This window comes from Megalopta genalis, chromosome 3 (genome assembly GCF_051020955.1).
Source record: "Megalopta genalis isolate 19385.01 chromosome 3, iyMegGena1_principal, whole genome shotgun sequence".
In the NCBI taxonomy this organism is placed as follows: Eukaryota; Metazoa; Arthropoda; class Insecta; order Hymenoptera; family Halictidae; genus Megalopta; species Megalopta genalis.
Window position 1 is genome coordinate 22,684,686 of NC_135015.1, and position 26,703 is coordinate 22,711,388.

General features: G+C 54.2%; 2 protein-coding genes across 7 annotated transcripts in view; one reads left to right on the plus strand and one right to left on the minus strand.

Moving 5' to 3' along the window:
- Positions 1-26,703, minus strand: part of LOC117221946 (uncharacterized) — a 173,143-nt gene that overhangs the window by 42,843 nt on the left and 103,597 nt on the right. For 5 of the 6 annotated variants that reach the window (XM_076520366.1, XM_033473317.2, XM_033473314.2 and 2 more), the window contains one exon: positions 6,637-6,721. The gene's annotated coding sequence lies outside the window, so the exon portion shown is untranslated. Of the gene's footprint in view, positions 1-6,636; positions 6,722-26,051; positions 26,389-26,703 lie in introns of those variants that run through there. The other variant, XM_033473313.2, reaches the window with a different exon arrangement.
- Hbg2 (alpha-glucosidase) lies at positions 3,017-4,978 on the plus strand. Its single transcript, XM_033473320.2, has one exon. The coding sequence runs from the start codon at positions 3,064-3,066 to the stop codon at positions 4,771-4,773; it is 1,710 nt and encodes a 569-aa protein (XP_033329211.2). The 5' UTR covers positions 3,017-3,063; the 3' UTR covers positions 4,774-4,978.

Here is a 26,703-nt window from a genome sequence, read left to right on the forward strand (position 1 = left end):
GCTGACCGAACGTTTCCGTTGCTCTTTTCGAAACGATCGCGCATCGTTGAAATCACCCGCTGGCAACCCGTCACGATCCACCTTTAGCGAATCCGTGAAAATTAAGTTAAGGTGTCTCGTCCACGACCAGCCTGCGAAAACCGCGCCGTACAACGCGTCCTTCGTTTCGGCCGTTGGAACCTAAAGGACGGCTATTCGGTTATACCGGGAAAGCCAAACGGGAAACGCGGTCGGCCGCAACCTGGTAAACGGAATCGTAAAAGTTCGCTCGATCCGACGCGGCGCGGAGCGACGACGTTCGCCCGCTGGAAATAAAGAAGGACGATTTGTTAGGGAGATTGCCGCGCGCTTTAGCGCCCTCGCCTCGAATCGTCCTTGTTCGTTCTTTGCTCTTGACTCGCGATTCCGAAATGCTTCCAACGTCTTTGCCGTCTTCGTATTTTAAACGAACGAGGAGAACCGAATTCGAACGGAGCGAAGGAAAGGGGATCGGAAATATTTCGAGGGGCCGCGGTAATGGAAATTGACGCGAGCGTCGCGGCTTACGGGTGTTTCATGCGTCTCGACGCGCGATCGACCACGATCCACGGAATCGAATCAGCGATTGTCCGACGGAGCGTGCGGGAACGTTTTCGTCGGTGGAGGGTTAAAAAGGGAGGGCAGTTTCTATCGCGAGTTTTGGCTGGAGAACCGGAAGCACGCCGGAGGAAGACCGATAACGGAGAGCGGCGAATGTTTATAGCATGAATAATTCATTGTTTCGGTGAAATTGTCCTCGTCGCGGCCGCGAACAATGAACGAATGCAGTTCGCAATAAGCCGAGAAGAAAATTACGCGCATAAATAATGCCCGGGTCCGTACGAAACTTTGTTCCTGTTGCGCGGCGCGAGCGTCCCTACGCACGCCCTGTTATCGCGTTGGTCTCCCTTCGCAGCCCCGTGCCGCGGATCCGTGCGCGTCTTCGGCTGTAAATCATCGCGGAGCCAAGTGTTGTCGCGCGAAACAGAACGGAACGGAACGGAACGAAACGGAACGGAACGGAACGGAACCACCTCGCCCCACGTTTTATCGTTCTCCGCTATTATCGCTGGAAATTTATTATATTCGCTACCGAGCCACGACGCCGTTTCGGTTCGATTTTTCGAAGCGTGGATCTCCGATCGCAAACGCGGATCGACGTTTATCGTTCGCGAAACGAAATCCGAAACGGAGTCCGATTCAATTTAGCCAACGTACAACGGATTCGATCGTTCGAATGAAAAATAAATCCGCGTTTAACGACGACTCGGTTCGGAATCTGTTCCCGAACTCTAAACCGAAATCCCGCGATTTTATGAATCGGACTCGTTATCCTTTCGTCGGAAAGAACAATGGTATCGGACGAGCACCATCGATTCGCGAGAGAGACCGCGGAGATCCCGTGTCGTTTTTCGACTCGTCGCGAGGCGGCGCGACAGGATCGAAGCGATTCATCGAAAATTTTCCACCGATGGATAAAACGCCGATAATTCTCATCGAGCTCGCGAACGACCCGAAGCACGGAGAAGGGTATCGCGTCGTCGGTCGATCGTCGGTATTCTCGATCGCATCGAGAAAGCGCGTGCTCCCAAAGGCCTTTTTCCCCCGTGAAACACGCTTGCAAAAATATGTTTTCGCGCCGGCCGGCCGAAAAAAAAGCGAGCCGCCCACGCCGCGTAATGGAATACGAGGCAGGAAATACGCTTCCATATGACCAGCGAAACGATTTTGTTCTTTTTTTTTCTGCCGTAGTTCGATTGCACGCAGGGATCCATACGCGGGCTAGTTTCTTCCTCGCTGAACAGTGGACGAAGTCCGCAGCCCGGATTCGATTCGATTCTATTCGATTCGTTTCGATTCGATCACAGTTTCTCTTTTTCGGGCCGGGTCGATCGAGCCAATGAGAAGCGATTCGATTACACCCGGCGGAAAGGGAAAAAGAACCGGGGAGCGACCGCCGGTTACATTTATCGAAATATTTTGGCGGCTTCTTGAAATTTTCCGAAGCATTTGTACCGATACTTTCGGGTCGTGAGAATAGAAGCAACGATCTCCGAAGGAAATCAAAATCGCGATTACTTTCGGACTCGGAACGAGAATAACAGCCCCGAAGGGAAGACCGGATAGAGAGAAATGGACGTTGCGCGGTCGTTTTACGTAGGGACTTTGGAAAAATTGTGGAGCGGCTGGTGCTCGAGGGCGCGAGGATTCTCGTTTATCGGAGCGGACGGCGCGCGCGGCTCGGCGTCGGTCGGTCGGTTGACGGATGGCGAAATTATTCGTCGCGGCGGGTGCGGAGGCTCGTGCGAGCCTTAAATTGGCGCTGGTCGGCGGTCGGCGGTCGGCGGTCGCCGGTATCCAGGAAGCAAGAAACTGGTCCGGTGCGACGAGGCACGGCGGTGGCCAACTGTATAATTAGCCACGGCCGCGATAGCAGTTACGAGGGCGGCACGCATAAACGCGGCGAACACGCGAGATCGTGCGGGCTTAGGTGTTTACCATTTCCCAAGTGGCCGCGCGCCTCGAACAATCTTATCGGGGACGAACGTTGCACGCCTTGCGGTGCATTAAACCCTCCTGGGGGTGTCGCCACCCGCGGTAAACCCGCGTACAGTCCACGGACTTTGGGCACGGACTTTGCGGCAACCGAGGAATCGGATCCAACGCAACGGACGCGACACACGATGCGAGACGTATTTCGGTTTTTACGGCTGTCTCGACGTGGCCAGGTCGTCGATCGTTCTCCGTAGAAAGAGAAAGAGAACGAGAACGAGAAAGGAAAAGAGAAAGAGAACGAGAAAGGAAAAGATCCTCGGATTTTCCACGGCGATACGTTCGCCAAGGTCGGGCATATTACATCGAAAGCGATAAACAACTTGAAAACATTTCCACGTTTTCGCGAACGGCGTCGATCGGCGAGCAGCGCGCCGATAACGTCTTATCGAAGTCTTATCGGCCGTCGATAGGTCCGGCGTCGATCTCTCGGCTATATATAAAATCGCGGGTCGGGTCTCCGGCGATCGGTAGCACAGTAGGAGATTCGTCATGATCCGGTTAACGACGATAGCTTGTCTGGTGGGACTCGCGTGCTGCGGTCCCAACGACGCTCGCAGCCACGGATGGCACAGGAACGCCTTGGTGTACCAGATCTACCCTAGAAGCTTCAAGGACAGCAACGGCGACGGGATCGGCGATCTGAACGGCATCACCGGCAAGCTGGAGCACGTCGCCGACATCGGGGCGACGGTTCTCTGGCTGTCGCCCATTTACAAAAGTCCTCAAGTCGATTTCGGCTACGACATCTCCAACTTCACGGACGTCGATCCCGATTACGGCACCCTGGCGGACTTCGACAGACTGGTGGCGCGAGCCAAGCAGCTCGGGCTGAAGGTGCTGATGGACTTTGTGCCGAACCACAGCTCTCACCTGCACCCGTGGTTCCGGTTGAGCGAGCTGAGGCGTCGGCCGTACGACGAGTACTACGTCTGGCGGGACGGGAAGATCGCGAACGGCACCAGGAAGCCGCCCAACAACTGGCTCAGCACTTTTCAAGGTTCCGCTTGGAAGTGGAGCGAGACGAGGCAGCAGTACTATCTTCACCAGTTCGCGGCGGGTCAGCCGGACTTGAACTACCGCAGCCAGGCGCTCGATCGGGAGATGAAGAACGTGCTCAAGTTCTGGCTGGACCGGGGAGTCGACGGATTCCGCATCGACGCCATCAATCACATGTTCGAGGACGTCAGGCTGCTGGACGAGCCGAGGGCGAACCGATCGGACTTGCCGGTCGACGACTACGACAGCCTGATCCACCTCTACACCAAGGACCAACGGGAGACCTACCAAGTGCTGGGATCCTGGAGGAAGCTGCTCGACGATCACGCGAACGCGACGGGGACCGACGATAAACTGATCCTGACGGAGGCCTACACGACCCGTAATCTGACCATCGATTACTACGACGCGGGATCCAACGTTCCGTTCAATTTCGCGTTCATCACCGACTTGAACGGCTCGTCCTCGGCCGCGGATTTCGCGGGATCGATAAACGGGTGGCTGACCCTCGCGCCGAATTTGAAGGGCGTGCCCAATTGGGTGGTAGGCAATCACGACAACCACAGGGTGGCTACCAGGTTCGGTAGCCGAAGGGCCGATCAGATCACGATGCTGTCGCTGTTCCTGCCCGGCGTCTCCGTCGTCTACAACGGCGACGAGATCGGCATGGTGGACCGAAATTTCACCTACTCCGAGACCGTGGACCCCGCGGGCTGCAACGCCGGACCGCTCAGGTACCACTTGAAGTCGAGAGACCCGGAGAGGACGCCGTTCCAATGGGACAACTCCACCAGCGCCGGATTCTCCAGCAGCCGGTCCACCTGGCTGCCGGTGCACGACAACTATCGGACGGTGAACCTGGCCGCGGAGAAACCGTTGGCTCTCTCGAACTATCGCGTCTTCAAAGATATGGCTGCCCTGAAGAGGACGCCCTTGGTAGAGTTCGGCGACGCGGCCGCGAAACTCGTCGCCCGTCAAGTTCTAGCCGTCGTTCGGAAATACGGGACAACCGTTGGAGTGCTTTTGATCAACTTCTCCGATGGAATCGTCGCCGTCGACCTCGCCGCCAACCTCGTCGTGCCACCGACCCTGCGCGTTTACACGGCCAGCGTCTCGTCCAACGTGTCGCCCGGCTCGTCGTTCGCCTCGTCGAAAGTCGTGCTGCCTGGAGCCGCGACGATTCTATTGACCGCTCAATTTTAAGATTCGACGCGATTCTCTTCATCGCGTTCGATCGAATCGATCCGCGAGCTTCTTTGTTCGGCTTTTCAGAATTCTCCCCACGCGTCGCGCGCAGCGATTCGACCAGTTGGACCAGGCTGCGACGATGCGAACAAATGTTCGCAATGCTTCCACCGTGATACCTGTATGCCTGTATACCTGTAGCCAATTATAAAAGTGAGACGTATATCCGATCGTGTTTAATCATAAGCGTGACGCGATCGCGGAGGAGCGCGTCGAAGCTCGCCGAGTCTCGAGCACGCTCCGAATGCGCAGGTTTGTCGCGTGTACGGAAACGAAGTCGATGCCGCGCGGTAGCGGAAACGGGAGCGCGAGCGCGAGCGCGAGCGCATCCTTTCCGAGTGGTCTCCGACGACGTCTGAAAGAGGAAGAGAAATAACGGGGAACGAGGGACAGCAGGATAGGTTGAAGAATGTGCACTCAACGTGATTGGTGCACGCCGCACCGGCCCGCATAGTCGGGGCTGTCTGCGTGAAAACTTGAGAATTTCCGCGGGCGCGATGCGCGTCTTCCGAGGACGGCCAAACGATGCTGTTCGGTCGGCTCGAAGAGACCGGAAAATTTCGAGGAACTGCACTCGCGCGCGATACGGTACGCGACGCTCGAGTTCGCCGGCTGCTGATTTACGAGCATCGCCGGCGCCGATCCGTTCCGTTCCGTTGCTCGCTCGAACCGGTCCTGGCCGGTCGATCACCGATCACCCATTGCCGCGTAACTTACGAAACAGGCTGCCGCGTCCCCCCAACGACTCGGTACAACCGAATACTAAATACCATCGCTCGAAACAAACCATGCATTCGGAAAGCCTCGAAGAGTACCTTGTCCCGTCACCGCGATTGCACGTTTCGCGAACCGGATTCGGACAATTATCGAGACAGGGCAACGCTTTCGGCACCGAATCGCGCATTCGAAATCCGCGTCGTCTGCCGCGAGGTACGCGCTCGTCTCATTGTCGGTTCTCGGTTCCCAGTTCCTTTCCGATTCGGAGCAGAGAAGGGGCACGGCAAAGCATTCCTGCGACTATTCGTAGCCCGGGATTCCAGGGCCCTTGCCTGCTAACATCCAGTATCCAGTAATCCGTACCGAATATTTTGACGGCGGAAGTTCGGGGTAGTTTGGTCTTATTTGCCGCGCGGCGGTAACTCGCAGCTCTTAATTAATTCGCGGTCTCCCGGTGCCGGTGCCGGTGCCGGTGCCACGGCTTCCGGCTCCGACTCCGACTCCGACTCCGACTCCGAAGCCGGCTCCGGCGCGTGGCCGTGTTTCTCTGTTTGCTTGGCCGCTTTCGACGCCTGTTTCCTTCCTTTCAGTCCCGTGAACCGTGAACCGTGAACCGCGAACCGTGAATTTTCGCAAACAACCCCCGCTACAGACCCACCCCCGACGGTTCATCTTCTCCGTCTTCTTCGCGACCTTCGAACGGTCCTTGCCCGTGGGGCACCGATCCCCTCTCTCTTCTCCTTCTATTTTTGCCCTTTTCGTCTCGTCGTTCCGGAGCCGCGCAATTACCACTCGCAAATAAATTCGGCGAAAATGGCGCCGCCGGAGCCCGAAGAAAAACAGCGAGCTTTTCGACCGCGATACTCCAATTAATTCGCACAATACCGAAACGCCTCCGACTGGCAATCGATTCTCGAGGGCGTCGCGCGAGTAAAACCCCCTCCCCCCTTCTCTCCCTCTCTCTCTCTATTGCTATTGCTCGTTGGGACGGTTATCGGGCGTCGAACGTTGGCTCGTTAGTTAGCGAGGAGGGGCAACATTATCATAAAATCGAAACACGTAACGAGCGTGCACCGTCGAACAATTAAAAATAGCTCGACTCACCTCCCTCCTGTCGACGCGTATCCTATTCGTTGCCGGTTATCCTTGGCTTCGTCAACCGGGTGGCTGGCCGACCGACGCACGGTTCCTGCAACAGTCGATTATGTCCTATGGTTAATAATCCGTTGGCTATCGACCCTGCAGTTTCGTCGACTTCGGTTACGTCGAGATTGCTTCGATACAGCAGTCGACCCAAGTATTTAGAAAATCGAGTCGGCCCGATATCGACGATTTCTTTACGCGATCGCGTCTTAAGAAAGAGTCTTCGGAATTGCTGCAACTCGAAACTAAAAACTGGAAGACCGGTCATTTTGGCCGGCATGATAGGTTCGGCGTCGAACGAACGTAATCTCGAGTCCGAAACTATGGACGTTTATTCCGACGTTTAACGTTTAATCGCCCATTGAACGTAAACGAATGTAACGAAGCGTAAGTTATTCTTCGAAACGATGCAGCAACGTTCAACGACGCCTCGGAGTCGTGAAATTCAACCTCGCCCCTGTACGCGTCGTCTTTTATTAATACCTCCGCATTATAAGTTTTAACGATGAAACTGTCGCCTATAAGTTACCCAAACGTAACTGCAGCCGAAAGTTTCCAGCGCGGATGTAACTCAACCATAATTGCCGAGCAAAAAATATCCGATGTCGGAACTCTGCAAAATCACGAAGCTGTTACGATCGAAATGCCGGCAAACGAAAAGATTCGAAATCAATTATTTCGAGAATTCTATGTTCGATCCGGATTTCGCGATCGATCGCGAAACGGTTGCAACACCGAAGATTCCGCAGTGCATACGGCACCCCGGTGCATTTGCAAAAATTTATATTTCCGCGATTTATCCCGATCGAACGAAATTTAACAAGGGTGTGCGATGAACGAAGGGAAGGGAGAGGGAGAGGGAGAGAGAGAGAGAGAGAGAGATCGCGGTGACGCGCGCAGGGCGTCCCTAATACTCCATCCGTGGCTCAATTTTCAGCTCCGAATCCAGTTTCACCTAATCCAGCTTGACGATTACCGCTCAGCACGTGCTCCCACGCATTTCACAGGATTCAACGTTGCCTTCGGCACAGCCGGACGATAAGCTACTGTCATATCGGTAAATAGCGAACACCGATCCTGATTGTTCTCCCCTATTTGTCCGCGTGCGAAACGTTTCCCGCGAGGGTTGCGAATTCCCGGCACCGTTCACCTCCGCATCCCGATCGGGCGCTCGCCCGCGCGCCAGAGGCCTCGTTGGACGATTTCGCTCGGTGGATTTTATGCCTGGCCCGAATCCAATTACCCTGAATAATTTATCGGCGAATCACAGACGCTAATGACATCGGGTCGAATTAGGCGAGCTTTCGCAAAAGTGCGACCGTCGCGTCGCGAGGCTGCGCGCTGGGCGCTTCGCGTTACGACCGATCCGAAACGCTCGCGCCCGCGCCCGCGCCCGCGGAGCACCCCGTCCCGTCCGCCAATTAGTATTCATGTCGCGGATAAAGTTCCCTGGTGGCTTTTTTTTTAACATCCACCGGCTCGATTATCTACGCCGACAGAGGCTCGACGCACATTTTCGAACATTATCCACTCCTTTTCTCTCTCTTCCTATCTCTCTCCATTTCTCTCTTCCGCGCGTCCACGCGAGCTTTTTAGAGCGGTTTCACCGTTCTCGCGCTCGTTCCTGATTAATTTTCGATGAGCGCGTTCCCCTTTATCGGTCGCGTGTTTCGTTTTATTTTTCTTTTTTGCAACCGAAGCGTTTCACTCGCGCGATCCATTCGAACCGGAAAATTCGGTAAAGCATTAGCTGCTATTTATCAGTTAACTCGCCGTTTTGGCGGACATCGAACCCTGAGTTACCGCTTAGTCAGGAAGACGAAGAGTTTCGAGCACGTTGGCTGACAGACGAAGAGGAGAGGGGAGAGGAAAGAGGAAAAAGGGAAGAGAATGAGAGAGAGAGAGAGAGAGAGAGAGAGAGAGAGAGGGAGGGAGGAGCAAAGCCAAGAGTCGCGTTCAAGAGGAAAGTTCGTGGTAGACATATATTCTTGGCCTTCCTTCGTTTGACATCGCTCCGCAGGGCTGGTTCGGGAAGTTTTAATGATTTCTGGCTCCGGCGTCCATCAGAATCAGCAATCGGAACGACGCTGCAGGGAGCCGATGCGACGGACTTTTGCAAAACAAACGGCCGGTCTGTTTTTTCAACCGGTCGGGAGGAAAGGACGCCGTCGGGATAGAAGAGTTTGATCGACGATACGGGGTACGGGGCTCGGAATTCGGGGTTCGCGATTCGGAGGTAGCGAATTTGATAAAAAGGTAGTCGACGTATATAACTTGTCGCAAGAATGATTCGCGTACGTTGCATTTTAGCGTTTCTCCCCGAGCGGTCGTTGAAATATCGAAAAATTTGAGTCGCGCCGATTCCGCTTTTGTACACGAAACAAAGTAAGGAACAAAATAACCGAGATGCCGCCGCCGCCGCCGCCTCGATCCAGGGTGTCCCCGGCTTTAACGATCGATTAGCAGCCGGTTTCCTCCTCCTACTATCTTTTTCTCGCGGACGAGCAGGCGAGCAGAGGAGCCGCCGAGCGGAGAGAGGACGACCACCGTGGCTCGCATGCTCCGCAAAGTTCGCAACTCCTGTCGGAGTTCTTCGCGAGTTTGCGATCCCGTCGTGCAACGAATTTTCCCTCCAATTTTCGTGTCATCTCTTCTAATGCACTCCGAAGATTTTAATACCCGCGTGCGCGCGAGCTCGCCCAAGTTCTCCCCGTGGAAAAATATATTCGCGAGGCTCCGGAGTCTGCGACGATCGATTCGCGCTAGGGTTTTCGGTTGCAACGATAACGGAACGCGGTAAACAACCTCGAACATTGTCCGTTACAGGGCAAAGAGTTTCGCAGCCGGCGTCGGTTCGGCGTCGGTTCGCCGCGGGCGTGCAAATTTATTTTTTCAATTCATCAGGCGCTCCCGGGGGAGGCGCGATAGCTAATAAAACGCGCGGGTGATTTCTCGCGATTGTATCGCGCGCGAACCGTGTTTATTAATGAAACTCGATTTCGCCGCGCCGTTGGCCGCTTCATTTTTTACGGGGTCGCTTCCATGCTCGCCCCGTTCGATTTCACCGAGCCGATAAGAGCCCCGAGAATATTTTTAACGCGTCGACTTAACCGCCGCCACTTTTTTCCCCGGCCAAAGAATTATTAGATTTTCGCTGGCCGAACAGGGAGTTGTTACCGTGTCCGAACTCCCTGAAATCTCAAATACGATTATTCGGATAACGTCGAGAACGGAAAACTCGGTGCAAACTCTCGGCGGAAGCGCGCGGTAGGTACAAGCGCGGTACACGCGTCGCCGAGAGGCTTGGAATTACGTTTTTTACGTCCGTAAATTTCCTCGGTCCCACGACGCGTAGCAATTACGTACTCGCGCGGCGATCGAAGCGTTAATTAGCCGAGCGGTCGAAAACGTTGCGTAAGACGATCCGTTTTACCGCGGCATTACGGAACAAGCGGTACAAGCGGTACAAGCGGTACAAGCGGAACGGATCGGCCCGCAACGACGCGACGCGACGCGCGATACAATTTCGTTTTTCGCAGCCGGGCAGTTTGTCAACGAGGCTTTGTTCGCTCCGGGGAAACTCGCTTGCAACCTGTTAACGAACTTTCCTATCGCGTTAAAACGTTATCAGTCGGCGAGCATCGACTCGTCGCGTAATGTCGTAAAGTAACTTTCAGCAACGTTCCGTATTGTCGTTGCGACGCTTTTATGGTTAATAGCGTGTCATTTAATTATCATAAACGGCGGCGAAGAGCGAGAGGCGGGTCTGCCCGGTAACTTTTGTTTCGAACGCACCGTCGCGTCGCGTCGCGTCTCGTCGCGACGTTCGACGATTCGTCGGAAACGTTAACGACCGTCTCGGAACGAAGCCGCGCGACGGTTTTTACCGGAATAAAGGATTCCGTTCCTTTGATCTTTCCCTGCGTTAAATTACAAAGGCGCGGACTTTGTTCCGGCTGAAACAGTATTTACGCGGCGGTCTTCGAGAAGACCGACTCGACTCGTCTTGCTCGCGCAACTTGCCTCGCCCGAGCTTTCCAAAGACACGACTCGCCGATCGGTCGATCCCCCATTTGTTCAAAAAATCCAAACGGTTCGCCGCGTACCGCCCGCGCGAACGTTCCGCGAGCATCGGCCATCGGCCGCGGCAACGAAAAAAGAAAAAAAAAGTGAATGAAAAAAGAAGCAACGAGCTGCCGTCGACGCCGGAGCGGTTCTCGTACCGGAGAACCGTACGGGAAAAAGAGAGAAACGAGATAAAAAAAAGAAAGGAGACGGCTGCATTGTTACACGGCCCATCGACAAATCCGACCGCGACGCGAGCGTGTGTAACTCTGTTCGCGCTGCTAACTGCATTAGCCCCCTCCCAGGAGTCGAGGGTCCTTTGAGGGTGGCGCGGTAGCCGAATACCAATCAGTTATGTCAATTGGCCCCAACAAAGTAATGAATGGTAATTGCGAGCAGCCATCCGGTCGCACGTCCGTCCGTCCGTCCGTTCGTCTCGCATCGCGTCGCGACGTTCCCCATCCCTCTCTGCCCCCTTTGATTCGCATCCCTGCGGCGACCAACCACCCTGCGTCCTCCCCGAACGTCCACCGGTCGGCGGACGAGGCTCTCGTCGATTTTAAATCGTCTAATCGGATTCTGCCGCGCGGACCAAACGGCCCGGTAATCACGGACTCGCGCAAACGGCGGACTCCCGACTCCCACGATCCGATCGAGTCGTCGTCGATCGTCGAGACAGGCACGCTCGATCCCCTACCTTCTCGTTCCAAAGTCTAAACGATCATCGAACTCTGTCGAACGGTCGGGGTTTAGGCTTTGGACGACTCTACCGTGCCAGCCGGCGCTTCAACGTTTTCTCTGGACGGTTTTTCGCCGTCCAAAGTTCGTTCGAACGATCGTCGAGCGACCGAGACAGCGACCGACCGCCTGGACCGTCTCTCGTACGCGTAAACGTATAGAATTATTTTTAAATCAGAGAGGCAGCAACCGAGGCAGACTCGTTATTCTCGCATCGCACCCGACAACTTTGTAAAACCGTGCAACGTGCTCCGCGTGCCGGATACCAAGACCACCGGAGGGTGCTTCTTTGTCTACCTGTTATCTGCTAATTACGCAAGGTAATTACGCATCTTGCATGACCAACGGTCGCGTGGCCTGGAAAAATAGGATTCCAGCTGGGTGATTACGCTCGGTGGTCTCGCGAGCGCGCGCGCGCGCGCGCGGCCGCATTTTATTGCGCCGCGCAGCTCCGCGCCACGGAGATAACTCTCCTGCTTTCAAAGTAGTCCCAACACTTTCCGATCTTCCCTCTGTCGTAATTAACGTTCTCTTTTTCTTTTCTTTCGCGGCTATTTCGGCGTTTTCGGTTCTACCGCCGCTCCGTTTTTAGACATCGTACGCGTACGTAACAACGATCCGCTTAAAGTCGCGCGTTCGAATCGCTTTTTATCGGGAAAATCGTCGATCTCGATTCGATCGACCGACCGACGAACCTACGAATCTTCCCGCGTAAAACGGAATCGAACGAATTGTCCGAATCGTGTTCGCGGCACAACGAGAATGGATCAAAGTCTCCGTTTCCATTGTTCGACCGTTTCAAAATATTATGGAAGCTTTTTGCTCTCGGCGTTGGTATTTTCAGCGTTAATGAAACCATTTAAAAGTCCAATTACAGGCAGCAGAGCGGAACGATCGTAATTTCTCGTGTACGTAGTTGCGCCCCAACGGTACCTAATCGTGCCCGTCTCGGCCACACGCCTTCGCCCGCAACCGTAAGGAGACGAGAAGCTCGAAAATATTTCGGACGCGTTGGCGTAACGTCGAGAGATCGTGATTGCGAACGAACGTTACGATACAAAGGACGTTGCGCCGCGGTCGATTTCTCCCGCGGCCAGGCATCTCGTTCGGCTTCGCAGCACAGCCACGGGTCTCGCGTCCCTTCGTTACGCGAGAGCCAACGGAAACCCTTCGCATTCTCGTAATTATTCATTTTCCCCGGATTTAAGGCGGCGCAACTTTTCCGGCGTCCGATCCACTTTGCCCGACCGCCCGCTTCTTGCGTTTTCTCCCTCGAATACCTGGCAGAGCGCGCGCGGGCGCGCGTTAATTACGCGGGTAAATTTATGATTTAGCACGAGTAATTAATGGATCGCTGGCATAATGGGCTAATAATTGTTCGGCAACTCCGGCGAGCGCGAGGTGGACACGGCCCCGTACCCCGCTCCCGTTTGTTTTAAACAACGGTTTCATCGTCGCGATGCCCGCCGGGACATCGATTTTTAATTTGTCTTTTTTTCTCTGGCCGCGATCGAAACTCGCGACGATCGCTTTCGGCGAATCGATATTCCGCGCGTCGAAAACCGAGAGAGAGAAACGACCGAAGACAAAAATCTGGTTACCGTTTATCGTAGTTTCCGGAGAACATTTTCATTCCGCATATAATCCTCCGAAACGCGCGTAGCTCGCAGTTTGGTGGTTCGGTCGATTAATTATTTGCGACATGGAAAATAACGCGTCTATTTCATGTTACGTTCGAGGCAATTGTGGATCAGCGATGCAAGAAAATTTCACCGTTCGGCACAACGAAATGTTATTGTTATTATTATTAATATTATTATTTATTGGTAAACGGGCTGGAAGCGATATACGCGATAGTTTACACGCGAGGGCAGGACGTTGCACGCGTTGCGTAATCGTACCGATGATTATATTCGTCGGATTCGAGAAAAAATCCTTCCTCTTCTCGCCAACTTTGAGTTTTATCGGAATAATCGATCGAATCGTTGTTCGATAAATTCTGTCCGCTACTCGATTCGATCGTCGCGCGTACATTTGCTATTCGTTCGTCGAACTTTTCGCGGCTTCAAAGGCGGCATCGTCTTCTGGTTCATTAAACGCGGTTCTCGATCGGAGAAAACATTTTCGCGGGGATAATTATCGCGGCCGAAAATGGTGTCCCTTTTGTCGATGCGCGGCCTCGTTAAAAGTACGTTTGACACCGAAACGAATAAAACTCGGGTGGGTATAATCGAGCGTAGGCCGCCGACGTGGTCCGGCGCGCTCCCATCAATTCGTACGGCGTCGATTCCGCTTTCAACGCCGGCCAGCACGATTCCCATTAATCGAATTCGATTCCAATTAATCCCGTCGTCGAAAATTACCGAATCGAATTAAATCGCTGTTTACACGAAGCTTTCTTCCGCCGCCGCGGCAGTCTCTCTGTTTATGATCGAAATCGATTCGATTCGATTCGAGCCGAGCCGAGCCGAGCCGAGCCGAGCCGAGCCGAAACACCGTCGAACCGGGGTAATCGTCGGCAAACCTGGTCGCGAATTCGTCGATTCGATTCCGCGTTTGCGATCTCGATTCCCGCGAAGCAACGTATCGTCGCTGTTCTATCGTCGAAGGTTCCCGGTCTCGATCGAGCCCTCGATCCGCCGATGGACGCTCCTCTCGCGGCTCTTTCGGCTCCCGATCCACTTCCCAAATCGCCGAACCCGCGATTGGGTTGAATCGAATTGAATCGAATTCAGAAATCGGCTAATTGGCCCGGCAAAACGCCGCCGAACTCTACAATTCCGCTCGTTACTTGGTCGCTCGTATCGCGCAACGCTCGCGTTATCCGGCTTACACGGCCTCTGCGCAATTATAACGAGCACGAAACGCGAGCCCGACGCTTAGACTTTAGGTTTTAGACGAAAACGATCGTTTACGCCGATCCGCGTAAATTTTTCCGTCGGAGCGTAGGCCTCGATGGAAGTCCGCGTCGCGACCGGCAGCGACTTTTCGGTGGTTTTTGTCCTAATTGGGATTTCGTAGGATTTTCGGCTCGGCGCGGTTCTTTCGGAAGTCGTCGAGTTTTTCGTTTGTTTTCCGAACTGCTCGCGTGAATTTTTACGACTCGCAGTTCGTTCCCGTTTGTTGGCAAACGCTTCGTCGTCGACTCCGTCGGTCGTTTCGAAAACGCGAAACGTTGCGAAACGTTGCGAAACGTTGCGAAACGTTGCGAAAACGTGAAAAATCGCGATTCGGAAACGATCTCGGCCGAATCATCGCAAGCGGATACGTCGTTACCGAGATTCGGAATAATTCCAGGTGTCCGGGTCACCGCCGGTTCGAGTTGAAACGACGCGGCACGGAAGCGATACAATTAGCTGGGATAATTGAAACGCTGTCCGACTTTGCGCGATATTTCTAATGTCGCGGCTGGCATATCGATTACGCGTTCGCCAACTACGCGACTCCGAGAATGCGAAATCGCGGGAATTGGCTGGCATCGAACCTTGTTGCACGACCGGGAAACGGATCGGTCGCGCGACGAGAAATCGAGCGAAAATCTGCCTCCCCTGCCGTGCCTGCCGCCGTTAATCCCCGTCTATTTTTCGACTAACCGAAGCAAATGTAAACGGATCTTTAATTTTGATGACGAGCAGTTTTGTCGGTACGGCCCGGCCCGGCCCGGCACGGCGCGGTAGCGGATAGGAATAACAGCTTCCGAAAATTACGAAACGCAAACGGCTGACCGCCGTTGCGGCCGCGCGATAAACTTCTTTATGGGCATTGTTAATATTTTAGCGACGCGACGGCGAAAATATGCAAATATTGGCCGAGCAACGCGGACGTGGTCTCGATAATATCGTAGGTTATCGGCTCCGTATAGCAACCCGTAATGTTATGCCGGCTTTAATTTCGCGTTTCGGTCCGATTACGCGCTTCCGGTCGCTCGATTTGTCGCCGCGTTGAAACGACCGTCGTCCGAAAGAATTTCGTATTCGCTCGCGTTTTCATTAGCCAAAAATCTTTACCGAGCTGATCTCGCAGTCGTTTGCGAAATTCGATTAAAATACGGTAAACGAATCGATCGATGGATCGTTGCTCGCGCACCGCCGACCAGCGTCTCGCGTTTCTTTCGAATCGCTAGCGATGCTGCTCGCGAGAACAAGATTCGGAGTTTTACGATGGCGGGTAATTTCGGTGCTCGTTAAAGTCCGCTAGACCGAGCGTCGATCGGCGTTAAAGAATCGTACGTTCGATATACGAGAGGTAAAATAGCGCCGATGCTAATAGCGGACCCACGGCGATGGCAACGTTCGGATGTCGGCCGTGGAAACTCCGTCGACGCGACGAACTTTGCAGGCGTTAACGGGAAAAAAAGACGGTGGACACGATCGATCGTAATTTCTCGAACATTTCCACTCGATGGAGCCCCTCCGACCGTCCCGTTCCACAGCCGGCGATCTCGAAAAATTCATGAAAAGGCGACGGACCGCCGTTTAATCTGCCGGCAACCGTTCCGCTGGCGCGAGCGTTAACAATCCAATCTCTTCGTTCGAAATTTCGAACCTCGAGCGGCGCCGAATAGAAAAGCGGTCCATAAAATCGGCGGCGGGCGACAGGCGGCAGCTCGCGCGGAACGAGTATCGTTCGCGCGAAACGCTGGTTCGCTTCGCTTTAAATCTTGCATGCGCCGAACCTCGGCCCCGCGCGGCCGGTCGTTTCGACGATAGAGACTCGACGCGACCGATTTTCCAGCGATCGTCGTTCTATTCTCTCTATTCTCTGTTCTCTGTTCTCTATTCTCTATTCTCTATTCTCCATTCTCCATTCTCCATTCTCTATTCCGGTAGCAGTCCGTTCGTCGATGGCGGATCCACGCGCATGCTCCGCGAGAAAAGGCGACGGCGCTCTTCCGGAACCGCTCACATCCTTTAACGCTAAACGATCGTTTTATTCGATGCGGATCGCTACGGGGTCTCGGTGTTTCCGAGAATCGGCGCGGTCCGCGCGACAAGGACCCGTCCCATTCGCTTCCAAGGTTATCGCTCTTCGGATTTCGTCGCCCGGTCGGCTGCCGACAAGAACCGCGTTCCGTTACAGGGGGCTCTCTCTTTCGAGAAATTTGGTCGGCGGGTGTCTCGGAGAGACCGGCGCGACGCCAAAGGGACGACAATTTGCGTGTCGGTATCGGTTTTAGATTCCTCGATGCGGCGCCCAAGTTTTGCGAAGGATAACGGAGTCTTCGGCGGAGATTAGGGTCGTTGCGATAGAATGCGGGAAGCAGCGGTCGACGATTCTCGCAGGCTTTCGTCCTTTGTCCGGCCGATCGCGAAAGAGAATATTCTACTCCGAGAGAATATTCTTGGCGAACCGCTGCGCGCGTTTACCACCCCGTAAGCGAGCGTTGGTTCCGCTGTGGACGATCGAGCAAGGAAGAAAAGAAAAATCAAAGTTTCAACGAAACTATGGAAAAACCAGAGATCCGTTGAAAATTCTGAAAGTACGAACAACTTCTCGAGTCCGTAAACCTGTTCGCGCGGTGGAAACCGCGGTCGTTCGCCTACGCGAACGGGATAACGTTGGGCAAGAAATGGAACGGATGCGTGGAAGCGGAAGCGATCGAAGAAACGAACAGGACATTTCGAAGCGGAGCATTCTCGTTCTTGGGTGAACAGCTGGCGCGCGAGACGAGCGATCGGGCGTCGCGTGGCGTCGCGTGGCGTCGCGTCGTCTCCGCGCAAAACGGAATATCGTCGCGGTTGTCGGACGCGTGTACGCCCGGGCAAACGAGTTCTGCACTGCGGAAAACGTCGCTCGGTATCGGCGCAGCGTCTCGCGTTCTCCCGGGGGCGAAAGCGTAGTTGCGAAATTCCGGACGGAGCAGCGGCGTTGATCCGACGCGGGTATACGGGATCGACTGGAAACTTCCTCGCGGCAACTATTCCGCTGAATCCAATGCGAAATTCGAGCAGCCGGTACACGTAAGGAGAGCGCAACACACCGCTCGCTGCAACTTGGACAAGTTCTATCGGCAGTTCGGTCGGCAGTCGGCTTAACGCGCGCATCTATATGCGGCGCGCATGCAACGCGTCACCGTCGGAAAGCGAGTCGAGTCGCAGGTTGTAGGTTGCAGATTGCACGCGCGCGCGTTCTCGCTCGACCGACGATCGAGCGAAGCCGGGAGACGAGCCACGGCTACGGCCACGGCTATGACAATCACCGTCAAATTGCGCGCCAACGTTGACTGTAACTAATTCCTTGATAATTGGACACCTCGTCTCGGCTCGAATCCTCTCGCGCGCAGACAGCCCGTTTCCGCCGCGGAATCCTCTCGTCGTCGCGTCGCTCGACAGCCGATAATCGGTCCCCGTGCCCCCGAACGATCGCTCTTCTCGATCGAAATATTCGATCTCTCCCGATACCCCGGTCGAACGCGATCCGTCGGATCTATCCGCCCCGATCGACGGACGATCGATTCGGATCGTAGAATTACCGCGACGAAAACTAATTTCATTTCGGGCATCGTTTGAAAATGTATTCGGGTCGATCGGAACGTTGGACGTTCGATGGATCGAAAGAGAGGAGTCGACGTTTTTCGTCGAGCACGCGCGGCCCTGCGGAAAAACGACAACGGAGAGAATCGCGACGAGTCGCGCGCGGTCGAAGAAATCGAAACGAGACTGAGGCCTCGAGTCCTCGAGTCCTCGAGTCGCGAACAATCGATTTTAACGATGTAGTCGCAGAGTCCCGTAACGGCGATCCAATTTTCCGTCGTCGAACGACCGCATGAAATTTCGCGGTCGAATACGGGATCCCCGAGTCTGGCGTTCTTCCGAACCCTATCGTCGTCGGGAGAAGCGCGAGGATCGATAGTGGCCGGAAATTACAGACATTTCGTCGACTTCGGAACGCGCATCCGTTGCGACGAGCCGGAGGGCCCCCTCGCGTTCGAATAAATTCGAACACTGGTATCGAGAAAGGGGGCGGCGACGGGCCGGAGAAACGTCGTAGCTCGAGCGACCCGAATCGCGGCGCGGACCGGGCGGCGACAACTTCCTGGGATCCGACGATCGATCGGCCAAATAATTTCGCGATTATTTAAAGCCACCGCTGGCGCGAGCAAAGCGCGACCGAACGCTGCGACGCGTCGCGCCGCCCGCGACAAGCCGCCGTTCCAATCGCGCAGCAATTTTCATAATTCGATTCGCTTTCGTTCCATTTCTAACATTTATTTCCGTTTCGAACGAACGTTATTCGCACCCGTCGACCTTTTCTTCGGACGTATTTTCGGCGATATTCGCTCGACTCTTCCCGGCCTCGAACACCGTGAAAGCAATTTCCAGGGAACAGCGAGACGTCGGAGTGGAACGTTTTCGGCGAAGGCGGTATTTTGACGCGCGTCCGGCGATTTTGTCGGAGTACTTTGGCGCGTTATAATGGTCGGAGAAGTCGGCGGGCGGCGAGATCCAGAGTCTCGCGTTTCTTTCGAGCAAATGGAACTTGCGAGAAACCGCGAGACGAAACGGGCGGGGCTTCGAACCATCGTTCGCGTCTAACGAAATTAGCGCGCGAGAGTGGGCGTAATTAGGACGAGGAAAGGCGATAGCGGATCTCCCCGGCGTAGAACCATCTCATTTGCCTGCAAGTGCGTGCGCGATGGCGATGCGAGGGCGCGGGGAGCCGTGCACCGTAAACTGCACCTTCGACCTGGGCCGTCTCTCTCTCTCTCTTTCTCTCATCTCTTAAAACTGTAACGCGAGCCACGATCCCCGAGCCAAACGGGCTCGATTCGTTCGGAAATGCCCGCGTGTTGTCGAACTAGAAGTAGCCTGTTTCGATTCGCCTCGATAAGCGCTTCTTCCGATTGCCTATGATCGACTTCGGGTTATGCTCGGTGCCGGGACACCGCGGCGCGGATCACGCTTCCGGCAATCTTTCTTCCCCCGTGAAAATCCGCCCACGCCGATCGTTACGCTGTACGCGTCGCGCTCGGATTCGATCTCGAGTTATCGAATCTCTTATTCCGCGTTTCTCCTGCACGGACTGTGTCGCGGTCGTCGAGATTACAAGAATCGTCCTATAAGAAATTCTTCGACGAACTTGTTTCTTCGTCGGTACGGAGTTGCGACGAATCGAGTTCTGTCGTTACCATAGAATGTAGGGGAATACGCGTCGCGTTCGGAGCTCGATAGTTTCGTCGTTAAATTCGTTGTAACGCGTATGCGCGAAGAAGGAATCGGAGTCGGAGTCGGAGTAGGAATCGTAATCGGAATCGGTTTCGGAAAATCGAATCGAACGGCATCGATGACGAAACGAACCAGAGTCGGCCCAACCAGGGTTAGCCAGGGTTCGCGAAACCGCTCGGCGGAGCAGGGAACAATCGAGTGGCAGGATCGATGGGACGAGTACCCGGCAGCAGCCGCGTTGAATTTCCGTAATTGATGTTCGGGAAGTGTACGTCGAGTCGGAGGTGCGTTCGACGATTCGACGAGGCGATCCTCGATCCGCCATTGGCCCGCGACGGAGAAAGGGAGAGCGAGATAGGGGGTGTGCGCGAGAGAACCCTCGAGCAGCCTCGATATTCCTCTCGAACGGTGCTCCCGCGGCGGGCAATTTACCCGCGAAATACAATAATATCCCAATGCGAACGGTAAATAATTTGAGAACGCGCGACGGAAACAAATCGGAATTATGAACGCGGTTCGGAATCCGCGCCCTGGGAAAATATAAACGCTGTATGCGCGGGTTTTGCGCGGCCGGGTATTCGGGAACGGGGAACGGGGACCGCGTTATTCGATGCTAGGGGCCCTCGAGGTTGTATCGCGTTAGGGCTGACTGCGCGATTTCGGCCGCTGAATTATAGGCCGGTTTCCCGCGGAGATCGATGCGAGATTACCGGTGTATCACCGTTCACCGTAGACCCGCGTTGCGAGAATTCGTTCGCCGGCGCTGAAGCCGAAACGCCGGATAATCCGCTGTCACTTTCACGCGTTCGCGCGCCTCTTCACCTTGTCCGCCCTTTATTCCACGCTTTCGACGCCGCTTACGCCTAACGCCTTACGCGCCGCGACGCGATCCCGCCGGCCCCTGTCTCGTAATCTACGTACGTATATTTCTACGGTTTTCCCACGAGCTCTTCTCCATTTAACCCCTACCGAGAACAACGGATCGATTTGGTAAAAGAACTTTGACGCGCGATAACTGCTCGACGATTATCTCCGAGGGACTCGACGAAATACGCGAAATATTACGGTTTAACGGGCTTTTCGATATTTGTATTTTTTCACTCGGCCGGGACGATCCGTGTACTGGAAAATTGAATAAAAATATCAATTCCGTCGAAAGCCGTTCGCCTCTGTCATTAGGAAGCGAGCGGAAGCACGCCAACGTTCTTATCGCGACCCTGCTGGTCGTCGTCGTCGTCGTCTTCCCCACCCCTCTCTAATTCGATAGAGTTCAATTTTTCCCCGATGGACCTTTGACCTGAATTTCGACGATAAATTCGTTCTCGAAGCTAGCGGCCGTAACGAGACGGAGGGTTTCATTTGTTCCGAAGCTTTCGTTCCCGAAAGGAGAAGACGTACCTGCTACATAGGTGGCGAACAGAGGGAAAAAGAAGTCAGTGATCGGGATCGATCCGTTCGAAGTAATTGGGATAGACCACGCTCGAGGTTTTCCATACCTCGTTTGTTTTCCACGGTACTTAAATTTTTTCCGGACCGCGCAACCGCGAACACGTTATTACATCGAGAGAGAGAGAGAGAGAGAGAGAGCGATACCTCTCTCTCTGAAACGCGTATACGAACTCCTGGGTCGAGGGCGCAGCTAAAACAACAAAAATCTTGATAACAGAATCTTCGGTGAAACCTCGAGGGTCCCTCTCGAGTGTCCGGAACGCAATCTTCCTTTCGACTTTTGTCTTTCCGAGAAACTTTCGGATACGCGAAACTCGTAATTGAGAAATCACGATCTCCGAGCGAACTGCACGCTTATCCAACGAGTCCCTGATTAGCGGAAAAGTCCGGCACCGGAGCAAGCCGTTGCCGCCTCTCGCGCTTTATATTCTCGGCTATTTTCTCGAAACCCGATCGCGAATGCCGATAGACGGAACAAAATTGATAAACGGATGCGAGATAAAGTTAGATTCGTCGAAACGTTTTAAAAACGAACTTTTAATCGAAATCTAGTGTACGGAGAATGGAATTTAGAGACGAAACGTTTTCGGGACGAAAGGATTTTCATGAGATTCGACGATGCAGGTAATTCGATGAAAATGTCGTTGGATCTTACGATCGCCGAAGCTTCGGGAGAACGAAGCTGTTGCATTTGGTTTTCCGTAGAATCGTCGGGGTGAGATTTGGCCTTTGAGCCGAGGGATCGATCCGTTTGCACGGGAGTCGTCGCGGAGAGACGATATACGTGTACGTGGTTGGTCGGTGCGATGGCCGCCGATGTTAAAGATTCAATTACTGGAATTCAATTACGCAACTGATATTTCAAATAGTCGATCGAGCAGAAGACAAAGTCGATCACGCGTTTCAATCGACTTCCCGTTCCGAATTAAAGTCGGTCTACTTCTAAAAGGATTCGACTCGGTGAAATTACTTCCCCCGTTCGATTCTGTATTATTCCGAATCGGTCGCGTCTCCGGAGTCTCCGTGTTTTCACGCGAATCTTATTATTATCCATCGGAATTACGGCCATCGCTCTCTCTCTCTCTCTCTCTCTCTTACGCAACTCGGTAACATATTTTTTAATACTCTCATCGTTCTTGCAGGATTTTCTTATTAAAACGAGGGCACACGTATCTCGGGCACGATTTAATCCGGCAAGACCTAATTCGGATACGAACCGGATCTCTCTTGACTCGGTAACTTCAACTTATTAGTACGGTATAATTCGACCGAATGAAATTCGATTCGACCCGACCCGACCCCGATGTTGCTTCGACGAAGAGAAGAAATATTATTCTTGGCAAAATTCGACGATAAATTGCTCGGCTCCGACGGTGTTCCGTTATTATAAAATATTCTTCGGGGTTTGCTGCCGCTGTAAATATTGATTTCCCTGTCGATGGTACGCGATACGGGAAAGCTGCGTCGAAAATGTTTGGCAAAAAATGTTAAAATCGAATGCCACCACCGATTCGACGCGGCGGGACAGGAACGCTGTTTATTTCGACCGAATCGAATCGTCGAAACGTTTTACCGTCGCGTTTCTCGCGCGGCACGCAGAAATTTGATAAAGCGTTGTTCGCGATTCGCGCTTCTATCCTCGGCCGCGCATCGTACGGGACAAATTTGTTCGCATCGGACGTCTATGACGAACCGCGACGCGGCAACGTATTCCTTTTCAGGGTTCGTTCGCGGCGCGACGCGCGCGCAAAGAATTTCTTCATCGTCGCGCGCGTCCAGCGGACGATTAGGGAGAGGAAGAGAGACGTCGTCCCGTGTGACAGCCGCAGTTTTCATAATGAACGGCGAACAATCGTAATTTTGCATAAACGGGGACACGGCGGAGCGGAATTTATTAGATGCGACGGTGCGGTTAAGACGGCGAGGCCGAGAAGGAGAGCGGGGCGAGGGGAAAGGGCCCTGGAGAAAAGGAGCTCCGCTGAAAAGAGAAATTTTACGTCCGTCCGACGGCGCGCCGATGAATAATGCAACGAGCGAAACGTAAATTCATGAAATTCAGATGTGTTTATGTAGCGAAATTACGTATTAAATTTCACTTATTCCGTTATTAATATTCCGCGGCTACCATCACGGGCGGCCACCCACCAGCGGGCACGAAGGATCTCGCATGATTTGAATAATTTTAGAACGCGACCCCCGTCCCCTACCCCCTCCCGCCGTCCCTATCGATCATGCATAATTTACGCTCGCTTTCCCGATCGAATCGAAATTCCGTGGCCGGTCGTCGGACGAGCGGTTGGTTGCGCGATCGAGAAACGCTTCGCGACGAGCAATTCGGTCGATTTTCGACCGCGCGAGAATCCGTCTCGTTGAAACGGCGCTCGCTCTCGTTTTCTCGACCGATTTAACACCGAAACGAGGGAGACGACGCGGCGGCGAAAAAGTGGAACCGAACCGATGGAATACGCCGCGCCGGGCAATTAAATCGCGGCTGGGTAGAGCCTGCGCGACGACGGCCTATCGTCGTTAACGAGGCGCGAACACGGCTAACCCGGTCGCGACATGGCGACATCGCGACATCGCGACATCGCGACGCGGCCCGTCGCGGCTCGACGCGGAAAACAATGATCGCCGCTCGCTTTTCAGCTAATTCGAACGAACCAGCCGTCCCGCGGGAACGACGACTTTCCGAATAAATCGAATACGTATGCAGCGACGCGGCACGAGGGCGGCCGTGGTTAGGCGACACGAGGCGAAGGGTGGAATCCCCTCGTCGAGGCTTCGGCGCGAACTGTCTACACCTCGGGCCTCTGGAAATGCGATAATGTCGCGCGTAATTAATTCGATCGGAGCCCGCGCTCAACATATTATATGTATATTCCGGTGATCCGTGAATCGATTCGCCTCGACTCGGTTCGTTGCTTCCGTCGAATATGGATTACGAATTTCGTGGTACCACCCGCTCGGCTATGCCGCTTATTATACCGGCAGCGTTGTCGATTCTGCCGGACGTTCGTCGTTTTGCCCGCTGTCGTCGCGTTTTTTAACCTTTTCGTTCGTACGCCAGCTGCCTCGATCGTTTCCGAAAATTCTAATACGGTATTTTCTCCCAATAGGGTGGATGCGTCGGATACCGTGTCTTCGAACCGACTCCAAGCATTTAAATCGTACTTCGAGGTTCCTCCGGTTATCGGACATCGATCGAAACGAAAGTTTGGAAAAAAGAAAACTAGGGGGTTGACTCGAACCTGTTCGAGGAGGGGACACGGAGCGAGAGAACGGTGCGTTCGGTTTGCCGCGTAATCTCCGCGCATAAAAGTCGGCGAGACGTTCGAAAAGGCGAGAACCGAGAAAGAAAATAGATGCGAGAAATATTATTTTGCGTCGGATAAAAGCGACGGGACGGGACGGGACGCTCCCGTGTTTTCTCTGCTCGCGCGACAATTCCTCTTTCCACGAGAGGTGGTCGGGGCGCGCCTTCGCGCGGAGAGGGGCGAGAAAAGGGGACGCGGGTGGCGCAAGGTGGCATCCAGCGAACGATACAGCCGAGACACCGTGAGTCTTTCAGCCGGGGCGCGCATCGTCATTTGCGATATTACTGTTCGCAAACTGTCCGGCAACGTGCTCCTTTGAGATGTCATTGTTCCGAAGCAGTTCTATGCAGAATCGCGCGAACAAAAGGGGTCGTGTTCGTTGCGCGTCGTTCGCGATAACGTCGGTAGCCAACGATGCGAACGCAGTCGCCGTTGCTGCAGTCGCAGCTGCAGCTGCGGCATGCAACGACCGTGCGATCGATGTTGGTCCGCCTATATAGTTTTTATCGCGACGGATTCGAACGAATAGATCGCTTTTAGCGTCAACGTAGAAAACGACCGGGGCAAGTTTTGGCTCGTCGATTAACTCGACTCGCGACGAAGGCGTGAAAACGACTATGGTAAATTTTAGATCGGCCTTTCCAGTTTCAACGATTACCAAATTACTCCGATCTTGCTTGAAAGCGGAAATACTCGCGAAACAGCCGGTTAACAACGGCGCTCGCTCGCAAAATCTCCCGAATCGTTGCGTGCCCAGTGTCCTCGACGGAATTTATGTCGCGGAGCCATTCTCCTCTAAGTGGTATAAACGGTTTATGTCCGGCGGCGATATCGAAGAAGCATCGAGTGTAGGAAAGAATAATGCGGCGTGTTCGCCGCGGGATCGGCGTAGATCGTAAAACGGAAACGGCGGTCTAGCGATCTAGGCGGCGATAAAGCCCGAAACGGAGAATGAATATTTTTCCGTTCGGCCGGCAAATTCTTCTTCGAACACGGTCGGCGTCGCGAGCCGTCGATAAAAATTCGAAAACAACGGCGAACGCTCGATCGTCGTTCGAAATGGCGGCTCGGTCGAAGGTACGAACGGGTCCACCGCTAAATGGACAAGATATTCGAGCCCCGCGAGTTCGCGAGCCGAACCGGGGAAAGAGTAAAACCGATAGCCGCGGGCCGAACGACGTCAAACGCTAACCTATAATTACGCGGGACGCGAAGCGTGCGGCCGCGGGTGCGAGGAGCGAGCGCGTCGCGCGAGGGAGAGGACGAGGGCAAAAATTCGATTTCCGCGAGAGCGAAAATAAATATTGCGCTAAAAACCGATCGGACGCGAAATTCTATTCGCAAGTTTTTTATACCGGTGCGGATCGAACGGAATTCTAGAATACGCCGACGGTGCTCTCGAGGTTCCGACGCGAAACAACTTTCCGCTTCCCGGAAAACGAACCGGTTTTTTCCGCCGACCTCGTCCAGTCACCTTTCGAACGAATTACCCTCGAATCGTGTCGGCCATGTTCTCGCCGAAACGGCCGAACGACTCTCGGCCCGTTGCGCCGACGCGAGTTTTCCCGCGCTTTTTCCCGCGTTTTCCCGCGTCTTCCCCCGCCTTGCCCCGGCCGGCTCTCGATTACATAACTGGCGATCTTACCTCCTTCGGCCGCGTATCGATCGCTTCTCCGCAAATTTTCCATCTTTTCATCGAATTTCGAGGTTCAACGTTTCTCCGACGAATACACGCGCGTATCCCGTTAATCGGCACTACCGAACGAGTCAACGATCAACCTGTACAACCGCGTACGCGTAAGTATAACGCGTGGATCGCGTCGATAAAACGGGACCACTTCGATCAACCTATTCTACCGCGCCTATTCTATTCTAGAACGCGAATCACGATCTAAATTGCTTCGCGCGACCTTCCATTTTCCACTTTTCACTTTCGTTCGCCGTTACGACGTAGTACCGCGTATAACGTCCGTTGCGCGAATGCGCTCGAACGTTGCCGCATTACGGCTCGGCAGGATCGACGGACAGGTGGCGACATCCGTAGATGGCGCTATCTGTCGGGAGTGAATCGGACGGAAGCGCGTCGGTCGAAAGCGAATCGGTCGGAAGCGAATCGGTCGAGAGCGAATCGGTCGAAAGCGAATTTTCTACGAAACGGGCCTACTTGGCCGAAGTAAAATTTCGGTCAGCCTGTCGCGGAGCGAATCGAGGCGTCCCGTCGATCGAGCGATTCGTCGCGGGTGTCGGCGATCGGCGTACGGGCGAGACGGAAGAAGGTTCTCGGCCGGCTTGTTCGA

Excerpts from the sequence above, each read along its gene's own strand:
- Hbg2 (XM_033473320.2), top strand. The coding sequence starts at position 3,064 with ATGATCCGGTTAACGACGATAGCTTGTCTGGTGGGACTCGCGTGCTGC.